The following is a 12,521-nucleotide window of genomic DNA, read 5'->3' as shown; positions in this document are numbered from 1 at the left end:
TAGTTTTTTGAGGAACCTCCATACTGTTTTCCAGAGTGGCTGCACCAGCTTGCATTCCCATCTCTTCTTTTACTTACAGTTCATTGTACTACCTCTCTTTCATTGTTCACTATTTTCAATGATGTTTTTCAATAAATATTTTTTCAGCACCTGCCCTGTGCCAGGCACTGAGTACACAATCTAAAGGTATAAGTAATCAAGAAAATAGGCAGTTACAATACATTAAAAATATCAATATTTATTTAATACTTTCTGTGTGCCGCATTGTGCTAAATCCTTTACATATGTTAATTTAGCTCCCACAATAATTTTTGCTGAAGGTCCTATTGTTGTCCTCATTGTACATAGGAGGAAATAAAGGCTCAGAGATGTTGAATTACTTGTCTATACTCGTACAGAAAGAAAGGAACAGAACCACAATTAAACTCAGCCAATCTGGATCCGGAGCTTGCCTGCCTAGCCATGAAGGTAGATGGAAGGGGCAGGTGCTGAGGAAGGCACCAGAGAAAGCACACGTACCGGGGGGGCACACAGGGGGTACCAGCAACCCAGATTTGCGGCTCAGGGAAAAGTGCTGTGTTTGAATCAGATCATGTCAATCTTTTCAAAATTCCTTAACGGCACCCCATGTAATTTAGTATAAGATCTACACGTTTCACCGTGGCCTACAAATGCTCTGCTCGACTGGCCTCTCTCAGCTTCTTTGGTCTTGACCCTCACTGCCACCCTGCCGATCCAGATCTCAGTCTGTAGCACCTCTGAGGTATTAGTTACTGTCTCTGCCCACCCAGCTCCTGCTCAATGTGTAGGTCTCAAGTTCAAGATTATTCACAAAGGCCTTCTCTGTTTCCTAATTTACATTAATCCCAATAACTAGTGATAATAATAATTAGAGCAAACATTAACTAATACTGGATGCCAGACAGTATTCTAAATGCTTTACACATAATAGCTTATTTAGATATTACAACAATCCTAACGGTAGGTAGTAGTATTATTCCCATTTTTACAGGTGAGACAATATTATAGTATTTTGTACTTTTCTTCACTATAGTGATCAAACATGTAATCATGTGTTTATTTAATTAATATTTCCTGGGCTGTAAGGTCCACAAGGTCAGGCTCTAAATTCATTCTCTTCCCCATTACTATATCTCCAGGGTCTAACACGATGTTTCTTATACGGTAGGCATCTGATAAACATTTACAAAATAAATTAATAAATGAATAATGGACATGTATGAGACATTTCTCTCAAGACTTGCACATTTTTTATTACAATAAAATGGATAGATAACAAAGGAATTAAAGGAGATTATTTCATAGTAATTATTAAAGCTGTAGATAGTTCAGTATATTTGTTTGCTCTCTTGTTGTGAAATCCTCACCATCCCCCTTTCCGTCAGTTACAACTTCCGAGGTTGACAATGGGGTGGGGGCAGGGACAGCGTGGTCTAGACTAGAGGAAAGAGCATGTGTTTTCAAGAAATACAGATCTAGGTTTCAGTTCCGATTTTGTCACTGACTAACTATGTGGTCTTGAGTAGACCCCATGTATTCCCTGAGCCTCCTTTTCTAAACCTGTAAAATCAGACAATAATCTGCAGAACACTTCACTTCTGAGAATTAGGTAAGATAATGTACGCAGAGGGCCTAGCCCAGTGCCTGGCACATAAGAGGAGTTGAATAACTGCTAGCTCCTTTCCTCTCCTGCCATCAGAGGCAGGCAGGTGGGATTTGCAAATTATACAGTTTGCTAGGCAGGTAGTATTAACCAGACTACACTCTGGAAATTTGAAGTCAAAGCATAGCTGAGGGCATAGGGGCAACACTGCATTATCTGACCTGGCTGCCTCCATGGATAATCGTGATGGCCCCAACTCACACCATGGACACAGCCAAAGAGGAGGTAGGAAAAGTATACAAAACTCCGAGGGGAAAAGTATACAAAAAGTTGACAAGTACTTTTGGTACTTGTCAACAGCTCCGGTTGGGAGCAAGTCAAGACAATAAACTAAGAAAAAAGATCCAGTGAGTTCTCTCGCCTGTTCTCTGTTTCAGGGGGACAGTCCCTGCTTTTTTTCTCTTCTCTTGGGTGAAAGACTTCCCTGAAATGCTCCTGGATTCCGAGAATAGCGCTAAAGGCAACTCCATAAAGTGCTGGCCAGCGGATGATCAGAAGCAAGCAAGCAGAATTCACCCTGCCCCCAGGATCATGTGGTCTTGAGGATGCAGGCTGGAGAAAACAGAGAAGTTAGAAGATCCTCTTCCTGCCTCCTTTGTTTCCCAACATCCATGTTCATTCTGCTCTAGGCCAACCCTGACCTCCTTCTTACCTACCTCCTCCCACCCCCGGTAAAGAGAAGAGAAAGGGGTATAGGGGGTACGAGGGGGTCTTCCCATTCTCAGAAGTAACTGAGACAGGGCAGAAGAGTCTTTCCAAAAATAGTTAAAGCCCTCCCCTAGCTGGACTCTGCCAGGAGGTTTAGTTTTCTCGCCAAAGGGAAGCTCCGGTTGGTGTTCTCTGCTGAACGCCCTGGGCTGAAAAGCCTGTGCCTGTCCAGGTGTGCACCAAGCCCTGAATATTGTATTTAAATACAACTGTAATGAGTGTACAGCTGCAATTAATCGATCTTACAAAGCGAAGTCCTCTCCGGCTTCATTTTAGCAAGAGAAAAGTCTCAGTTAGCGAAGATCCAGTTTATCAGAATCCCAGCTGACCATTCTCTGCAATCTGTTAAGAGAAAGAGCCACTCTCGTATAGTGGCTACCTTCGGCTCCAAATCTATTTCCAGATTAGCAGGCTTTTATGGTTTTAAGGGAAACAAATCTTAAACTTCAAAGAAAGCTTGCTTCTAGACTGTATTCCTATAGGAAGGAAGTAGATCGGAACCTTTGAGATAGATCTGAACAAGGCTTTCTGTTTTGGTTCCCTACTTAGGCCAGCAGGCCTGGCCTCTTAGCTGTGACATGCTGACGGCCTGCTATGTGCTCGGTGCTATGGGAAACATGTTGCATAACATGTTTAATAAAATGATACTACTATTGACACTTGTCAGGAGCTATTCTAAGTGCTTTTTGTATGTTTACACGTTTAATCCTTACAACCAACATACAAGGTATGTAAAATTTCCATCCCAATTTTGGAGACGGGGTGATTGGGACATGGAGAGGTTAAGTAATTGGTCCCAAGGTCACACACTAATGCACCTGGGATTCTCAAGGGGCAGCTTGGTTCTGGAGTCTTCACTTTTAACCACTACACACGTAGCTTTTGTCATTTAGCCCTCATAGCAATCTTACAAGATAGAATATTAATATACCCACTTTCCAGACAAGAATGCTGAGTCTTAGAGAAATAACTTGTCTAAAGTATTGACCCAGGGATTCCCAGCCCAATTCAATTCAATATACTAATTGAATACCTGCTTTGTGCCAGGCACTGTGCTAGGCACCAAGTGTATACAACACAGAGTCACAGGCCAGTCACATTTAGTTGTTTTTTTTTAAATTGTATTTAACCCTGCCACTTCTTCCTGAAGTAATGGATAATAAAGAGCTTACTTTAAGGGGAGAAAAGTCACACGTAGTCAAGATTAGTCAGGAATGTCAGCATTGTGTAAATGCCCAAGAGCTAGAAGATATTTAGACAAGCCAAATATGAGATTTCTAGTCCTTTCTGATTCAGGCATGAGCATATACTCATTCGTATTTGTTTATTCCATAAATATTTATTGAGCATTTACCATGCTCTGGGTCACATTTTATAAGTTGGGGATATATAAAAAAAAAGGTTAGTACTTGAACTTGGGACAGTCTTAGTTTAAAAGGGAATCAAATCAAATAAATAAATACAGCAGAATATGACACGAACAGCAAATGAGATTTTGAGATAATAATTAAGGTAATAACTGACAGTAATTTTGGATGAGTTGCAGGGAGCACATACAGAAGATGGTACATATGCTGAATCTTGAAGGAAAGAGGATGTACTTTCCAGATGGAAATGGGTAAAAGAATTAGTATTTACTAAGCATGTACTATACATCAGGGTCTGGTTTGAGACTATGTATTTAGTTTAATCCTGACTCCAGAATCCAAGAATCAGCGAGTGGAAAGAAGTTGTTCACCTGACAATGTAAGAGTATCCCTGAGCTGAATATGTGAGTAATATTTTTGGGAAAAGGCAGCCCAGACAGAAGGAGTGTATGTACAAAGGTAGAAAGGCAAGAAGAGCCTGGCATATTTGAGGGATAGTATGTTCAGGGCACCTCAGCCATCAGCTGTGCATGAGGGCAGGGGTTAAAGTAAAAGATGAGGACAGAGAAGGAATTAGGAGCAAATTATGGAGGAATTGGTAAGAAGTGGGGATCCACTTGAAGGCAAAGCATAGCCAACTAAGGAAATAATTTAAGACTGGTTTTAGAAGAATAGTTCTAGTACCAGAATGGAGGGTGGGTTGCAGTGAGGGGAAAGAGTGAGGGGAAGGACTGAGGACAATAAACTCAGTGGGAGGACCGCCATCGCGGTTTAGGTATGGGAGGATGAAGCACTGAACTAAGGAAGAGGGGGGTGGGGAAGAAAGGAGGGGGCATGATTACAGAAAAGGCTGAAAGCAGTGGCTGTCCGAGGTGAAGACAGAGATAAAGGATAGATGGTGAAGCCACTATTCAAAGCCAGGAATAGAGAATAAGGAGCAATGGTGGAGGGGGGATGGAGCTGGGCCTCCCGATTTACCTCCCAAGTTACCAGGAGTGGTCAGATGTCTGGCATTTAGATACATACTAACTGATAAGCAAGTAGGGCAGTGCTGGAGTAAGGAAGCATGGGGGGGGGGGGTTGGGTTGTGAGGGAGACAGGTGCTAAAGCCAACATGGTGGATTCAGAGGACCAGACCCGAAGAAAGCTGTCTGCTCTACGTGGCTCCCTGACTCTGAGCCTATGAGGCAGAAGAGTCCAGGTGTGAGGTGAATCTTTGGCTCTGACAACCGGGACTGTCCAGGTAAATAGAGCTGTCAAAAATACCCAGAAGGAGACAGATGTTTCCTGAAGGGCTCTCTCCCACATGCCTGGGAGCTGCATGACCAGGCTTGAGGTAGGCAGCAGCTGGGGTTTGGGAGGACACAGGCACGTGGGCAGCCTCCTGTCTCCTGCGGCGGCTCTGCAGATGAGGCAGATGAGAGAAGTGAATCTTTCTTCCTAGCCTCCTCCTCCACCCTTTGCTTAGGAGCCCCAGCCCGCAGCACCGTGCACGCTGCATAAAGGTTGATTCATAAATGGACGGCTGTAGCTAGAAGCCGCAAAGAAGTGGCAGAGAGGACAAAACTGAGCGTGCGTGTATATGTGTGTGTGTTCAGAAGAAACTGTTTATTCAGGGAACTATATATCAGACCCAGCCTTACTGGCGGACAATAGTGGTTTGCCCGGACAATTTATGCCACCAAATAAACACCAAGATGGGCTGTGTACAGCTAAAGGTGAGACATGTTTGCAAAAGTTGCGTGCCACCCTTTATTTATGGTCTCAATTACAGGAGATGCTTTCGCACACAAAACACGGAGGCCACAATATCTGGGCATCGCCTGAGCCCACTGTAACCAAAGAGAAAGAAAGGCCGGAACTAAAATGGAAAAGAAAAAAATAAACTGTGTTTGGAGATAGGTCTGCTACAGTATAAACTTCTCCCTTTCTCTGGCTTACTGCTATAGCAAAACCTGATGGTTGTCTTTGTAAAAAACGTGTCTGTATCTAGGTCCCTGGCAGTGATTTGCCTCTGGGAGGGCCAGCAATCTATTTAATGACTCCATTGACGTCAATAGCATAACTGAAATACTTACTAACATGCATGATTCCAACTTTCAGGGGTGGGTGGGTGGATGGTGTTTCTCAGCAGTACAAAAACATGAAGTGGAGTCATCCCGGAACGAACTCAAGTCTTTAGGCCGCAAGTGAGAGATTAGATGTTGCAGGTTTCATTGGTTCCATTTAATATGAAGAAATGGTCACACTAAATTTAGAAATTAATTTTGAACTGGTGAAATAGCCATTAATGGGCAGGGCTTTATTTTTGGCAGTGTTTGCTCAAGGGTAACATTTTAACTCTTCACACTTTAGTTGACTTGTCAATGTTTTTGCAACTACCCACACTTAATTTTAGACATATATGAAATAATTGCAGATCAATATAAATAGCTCAATGTTGATGCTCTGGGGGTAAATGTTCAGAAGAGGACTATTTTAGACAAAAGCAGTTCTTATAAAACAACCATCTGGGGAATTATTCCCAGAATTACTGGGGTTTTTCTAGTGCATTTGCCCTATCACTTTGTATGCAGGCTGCTTAAACACTCCAGGTGAGTCATTAAGGCAATTATCCCAATAATTCAGGCCACAGGAGAATCAGAACACTAATGAAAAAATTATCTGACATTTCTATTTTTTCACTTTTTCTTTTCCTTTCTTTTTTCCTCCTCTTCTTCTTTTCTCTCTTTCTCTCTCCCTCCCTCTCTCTCTTTTTTTTTTTTTTTTTTTTTTTTGTTATCCACCCTCCTCCCCCAATCTCTCCTTTATCTTGTGTGGCCACAGCCTTTGGTAACACAATTGATTTTATTCGTATTTGTCCCTAAGTGTTGTAATCCTGTTCCAGAGTTCTTGCTTAATGTAGAAACCAAGCAAATGTCCTGCTTATGCCAGGCTTCATTTCCAGTCATCTGACACAGGCCGGCTCTCAGGCCACTGCTGTGGTTCTCAGAGAGAGAGCCCTTTACTCGAGCTCACACAGTTGGTCTCTCATCCTAAGCCCTGGCAGCCCTGGCAGCCCTGGCAAAGAATGAGAACTCAATCAATGTCATGACTTTTTGAAATTCTTAGAATCCAAGACAACTCTCTGAGCCCCTTGTCCACTCCTCAAGCAGACCCTGCATCTGGCACACCCCCATGAACCTTCCGGGGGATATTTACAGTCAAGCACAGATATGGGAGGAACTCATACTGAGAAATAGGCTTCTTAGCAGAAATACCCTTCTTCTGTTTTATCAACTAGTAAAGACTCATTTCCTCCCCCAGAATGGCCTGGACACATAATAGAAGAAAGGGATTCCCATGAGCACTGAAAAAAATTAATTAAGTCTGTTTTTCACTTAGGCCAGCCTATTTCAGACATACCAGAAAGTCCTGTAATATCACATCTTATTTCTCCACATACAGGCATTTCTTGAAAAACATCTAATTGGCTGGTGTTGAAAACCACCATCACCCAAGGCTATGGAGACCCAGGCTGGGAAAGGCTCTGGGTCTGCAGCAGTCTGGCTTGAAGTCCTCAGGCAATTTTCTAGTCATGCTGTCATTTCCAAAGACCCATGGGTCTGGGGGGGGAGTTGTTCCTCATATCATCCGATCTATTATATTGGCAATGCTCTTGCTCAACATGTTTATTGCTAAATTTTAGAAGATTAATATAGAATATCCCACTTTACACATCAATTTGACTGCTAAAATGTTGTATATATGATATATATTAAAGGTCAAGTCACATTTATATGAATCGGAGGTGCTGGCCATTAAAAGGAATACTTGCCTAATCCTTTTATAAAGCAAAGAGTCATTTGGTAAAGGCAGTGAACACTTGATGATTTATCCTTTCAGGGAATTCTTTCCACGACATATCTGTACTCACTATTGAAACGCATGCAAAGCCAAGGGATAGGATGGTTGGAAAAAGTGAGGCAATTATCCTACACACACATGCACACACACAGTCACCCACCCACTCATGCAAATGCACACACACACACACACACACACACACACACACACGCACACACATTGATTTTCCTCAATTATCTGATTTTTTCAGTTGAAATAGTTTTGAGGCCTGAAATCCTGAAAATTACTTCCAGTTTCCATGTTGAATGTGTACAGATGATAGAACCCTGCTTTGTTTTGGAGTGCTCTTTCTTCTAATTTTTCTCCCTTTCTGTTCCAATCCTCATGCATCATGTAGAAAAAGCCTAGAATTCCTGCTTGTGAAAAAGCAAAACATGATAAAAATTAAGATGTTTGTCTGACTTTATAGCATTAGCATTTTCTTTTTTTTTTTTTTTATTTTTTTTTCAACTTTTATTTATTTTTGGGACAGAGAGAGACAGAGCATGAACGGGGGAGAGGCAGAGAGAGAGGGAGACACAGAATCGGAAACAGGCTCCAGGCTCTGAGCCATCAGCCCAGAGCCCGACGCGGGGCTCGAACTCACGGACCGCGAGATCGTGACCTGGCTGAAGTCGGGCGCTTAACCGACTGCGCCACCCAGGCGCCCCTATAGCATTAGCATTTTCAACACCCCCAGCAGGATTTAGTGCATCTTTCTCCTTAAATCGGGAGTATATCATTTCTATGCTGCTATACTTTCTGGATTTTAAATTCTCAATACTTTACGAAATGCCAACTTTTTGTATTTAACTCTTTTTGTCAAAACCCGTATGACCCCACAAATATATATGTACATATATATACTGTTACAAAGTGTGTTTCAAAACCTTTTTAATTCCAGTGGAATAACTGATGTTTTTTAATAGTAAAAAAAACCACAGTTAAATATTTTTCATACTTATAGAGATAAAAATATTGATTCATAACTAAAATTTAATTTATGAACATTTTTCTTAAAGTAAACCTCACATACTTATGCAATACTGACCACATCAAGATTTACTGTCTTCCTAGTAGGTGAAAATAGCTATGTTAATGAGTTTTGAACAATCAGGGGATGAATAAGGCACAGCGCCTGACTTCAAAGTGCTCCATTGCAGGAGATCCATAAGCCATGAATTAGAACACAATCTAGAATGGAATTGTTGCCATAGTGCAAAAAAAAAAAAAAAAAAAAAAAAAAAAGAAAGAAAAAGGAGCAATTACACTGATTTAAAAAAAATATTGGGATGTCTTTGCAGAGGAGGAAAACTCGTGTTGTACCATGAGAACTGAAAAGAATGACCTTGTTTCGACAGTGAAAATAAAGGTACAGAAGACTAAGTGATTTGCTTTTATGTCCCCCATGAATAATTTCAGTCAGTGATCAATTTGTAAGACCCAGTGCACCAATTTAGCCACGAGTTCTGACAATTATCTTTTTGAAATGAATTGCATTTCCTTCATTTAGATGCATGAAAAAAAAAACCTCTTAAAAGTATTTGGCTTTTTCTCTTTCTCTCTCTGTCTCCCCCTCTCTCTCTTATACCTTGCTCTTTGTACAAGAATAGTCAGGCTTTCCTAACAAAGTAGATTGCTGCTAAATCTGTTTAAATGATCATGGGTTTCTTGTATCTTTTATCTTAGATCTCAATTGAAATACATGAGCCCAACTTGAGTTGATGATAAATGAAAACCTGATCTTATTATCATGAAAAATCATCTTTGAAAGCACTGCTTCAGCCTTCAATTCGGTTTGCTCGGAGCCACTTACTTTTCATTCCCTTTTAAACTTTCTATTTAAACACACCTCTTTGTCACACGCTGATAAATATTAAAATACCAGGAAAAATCTGCCTGACTTATTTAAGCTGATAATAAGAACAAAACACAGGATGTGTGTATCCTCCTTCCTCTTCTGACTGGGCTTAAGCGTTAAGGAGATTTTGAAACCTATAATTACGTAATAATTGGTATCGCTACATTCTCTTCCCGATGAAAAGCCAGAATTTTTGTAGTTTGCCACAAAGACAGACAAAAACAAATTGCCTAAGTGGTATTGTTATTTCTTTGCTCCATTGTTTTAAAGAATTTAGCCAAAGAATCTCTAGCTGCCGAGCTGTAGTCACTGTGCCAAAAATCACAAAATGATCTTTCCAGCAACATCTCTAGCTAATGAGCTAATTTATAGAGCCATAAATATCACGGATTCTCTGAATGTGTGTCAGTATTTATTACAAAAAAAAAAAAAAGAAAACAGTTTAAATATTCGAATTGCTGTCAAAGGCTTTGGAGCGAATTTGGCGAACAGAAATATGAGCAAAGGTGTCTCACTGGTAGGCTAATATGATGAAATGATAAAGGAGTTTCAAAACCACCTCCTTTGATCGCTGACTACGTAACACCAGTTATATGGTAAAACCCTCTATGGAGTTTCCTTTTATCAAACTTCTAAAGGAAATGGTACATCAGCACAGCAGGTTTTTGAAGCCCCTGGACAGAGCACTATTTTCTTCTCTCCATTTCATACCATGGGGCTCTAGAGGCAAATTTACCTTTACTTAATATCTTCCTTTCACTTTTATTCTTGTTCTCAGTCTTTTTCTAATAAAAATAGGTTTAAAGGTGTGTACTATAAATACTTCAGAAGCCAAGGAGTCAATGGAACCTATGTTTTTGTTCCTTTCTTTAGAAGGTGGGCTTCTGTATTATGTCTGTTATTCACGTGGCTGTGATGCCAGCCAGAGACACTACATGCAAGGAAGGAAGATGGTTAAGTATAAAGCAAAGGGAATACCGAAGCTGGAAACAGAGAAGTGTACCAGGCAGTGCTGTTTGGTGTCAGGCAATCTCAATAGAGCTCAACTTACTCGTTTCTCCTGTGGCTTTACTCAGGCCTACCGCTACGCGAGTGGGGGTAGATTCAAGGGGGAAACTCATTTTGGACTTGGAAACAATGCCACATAACTGGTTGCATCTTTTGTCACATACAGTTTATGTTCAATCCATCTCCCTGGTGTTCCTTCAGGGTAGCCCCTCCCCTACATAGCTTTCAACTCTGCATGGAAAGCATATGCACAGCACTGAAAGATGAGAGGTTAGGTTTCTTAAGCACACACACACATACACACACACACACATCTGAGGAACAAAGTTGGATGACCTCCAAGGGAAATGATTTGTGACCTGGAACAGCCTTTGGTTTCACACCTGGAAAGGATGTAGACTCAAGTGGGACCTATAGTTGACGCTAAGAGGAAAACCACTAATATGCTCTGTGGGGCCAACCAGGGGGCCCCTGACGGTCTTTGAAGTTAGCTCTCCTGAGCACACCGGGGCCAGCAAGCTGAGGTCGCTTTGCAGTGTCAATGCAGCTCTGCCTTCTGTCTCTCTCCTGGGGTGCAGCAATACCACACATCCATTGCACCCTGAAAGCCTAGGCCTGCACATGATGGGACAATTGTTTAATACTGCTTTTCATTTGGTTTTACAGGGAAAGAAGTAAAACTCTACTATGTCTTTGAAAAAAGTCACCAAGAGACTTTGGAGGACCCTGATATGCAAGTAAGTGCCATCATTCTAAAACAGCTGCTGAACAAATGACACATGTTATGATTCTGAAACACGGACTTAGGCCTCATGATGGTGCTTACCTTGCAGGTTTACTCTGGAGACAGGTGGCTGACTAGCAGCAGCTGGGGACCTCCTGTGGAGACAGAAAAGAAGGCCTGAGTCTTTGTATCACTATCACCCCCATGTTCCCCTTCCCCCCACACCCCCACACCTCACCCCAGCCCATGATCACTGAAGAGTTTCCCAGGTCATAATGAGCTATCAAATGACATCATGCTGTCTCCGGAAGGCAGGCTCCTGTAACACTGGTGGATGACTGCAATCCTCTGACATCCAGATGGCCCGGAATTTCCCCACGCACAGCCTCCTGGATGCTCCAACTCTTCGGGAAGGAAGTCGTTTACTCCAGGTCCCTAACCTGCCCCTCTGTTTTAGGTTTCACAGTTCCAAAAGGCCCTCAGACAATAGGCTTGCTCAGGAATAACACCAAATGTCAGAGTGGATCCCAATTCCTTTGGTAGTGTGGTAGAAAGTTATGCCAGACAAAGGGGTCCTGAGAGACCAATCAGTCTGGGCCTCCCTTTTGCACTTCAGGAAACTGAGACCCAGAGATGTGAAGTCAGTCGCCAAAGGACACACAACAGGAATCCAGGTTGCTTAACATAAGGTGTGGTCTTTCACAGAGGAACCAGGCATTATTCTACATTGTAACAAGCCTGCTGATGTTAAGAGTCCAATGAAAGGAGCAAACAAACTTGTGCTCCAGGAGTACTGGGGCTCCTCCTTTTCTTTTTTGTTTTTCTTCCTTGTTTATTTCTCAACCCTACCGCCCAATTTTGCTGGTCTTACCAACCTTTTCATGCTTTGCAGAACTTCTACCCAGTGCATTACAGAAGAGCCTGCCCAAATAGTATAGAGCAGTAGCCCTCACACTTTAGGGTCATCAGAAATCACCTAGAGGGCTTACCAAGACCCCCACTGAACCCAACCCCCAGGGTCTTTGAGCAACTGGCCTGGGATGAGCTGGAGAGTGTGCATTTCTAAAAGATCACTCATGGCGCTGATGCTGCCAGTCCAGGGGGCCCATTTTCAGAACTGTTAGAATAGAGGGCTGTCTGGCCCACTAAAGAGCAATAGCATATTAGCAACAAGCAAGGGAGTGGGACTCTAGGCCAGTCAGTGGTTCTCAAGCATAGATGAGCAATGTTCTCACTTGGGGAGCTATTAAAAATATGATTCCCTTTCCCATCCCTGGAGAGTCT

General features: G+C 42.1%; 1 protein-coding gene and 1 long non-coding RNA gene across 8 annotated transcripts in view; one reads left to right on the top strand and one right to left on the bottom strand.

Annotated features, from left to right (window-relative positions):
- The window catches only part of PDE4B (phosphodiesterase 4B), a 535,038-nt gene that overhangs the window by 95,724 nt on the left and 426,793 nt on the right, over positions 1-12,521 (bottom strand). For all 3 annotated transcript variants that reach the window (XM_086717224.1, XM_086717223.1, XM_025934522.2), the window contains one exon: positions 11,340-11,392. In XM_086717224.1, coding sequence (XP_086573350.1) covers positions 11,340-11,392 — 53 coding nt within the window. The remainder of the gene's footprint in view (positions 1-11,339; positions 11,393-12,521) is intronic.
- LOC147578082 (uncharacterized) overlaps positions 1-12,521 on the top strand; it is a 43,562-nt gene that overhangs the window by 3,627 nt on the left and 27,414 nt on the right. The window contains exons 2-5 of one of the 5 annotated variants that reach the window (XR_015254768.1): positions 2,062-5,002; positions 8,949-9,016; positions 11,180-11,250; positions 11,347-12,494. This is a non-coding gene — a long non-coding RNA (uncharacterized LOC147578082). Of the gene's footprint in view, positions 1-2,061; positions 5,003-8,948; positions 9,017-11,179; positions 11,251-11,346; positions 12,495-12,521 lie in introns of those variants that run through there. The other 4 variants (XR_015254767.1, XR_015254766.1, XR_015254765.1 and 1 more) reach the window with 4 other exon arrangements.

Source organism: Puma concolor, chromosome C1 (genome assembly GCF_028749965.1).
Source record: "Puma concolor isolate L17-30 chromosome C1, mPumCon1.1.hap2, whole genome shotgun sequence".
NCBI lineage: Eukaryota > Metazoa > Chordata > Mammalia > Carnivora > Felidae > Puma > Puma concolor.
This window is presented reverse-complemented; position numbering and strand designations above follow the sequence as displayed.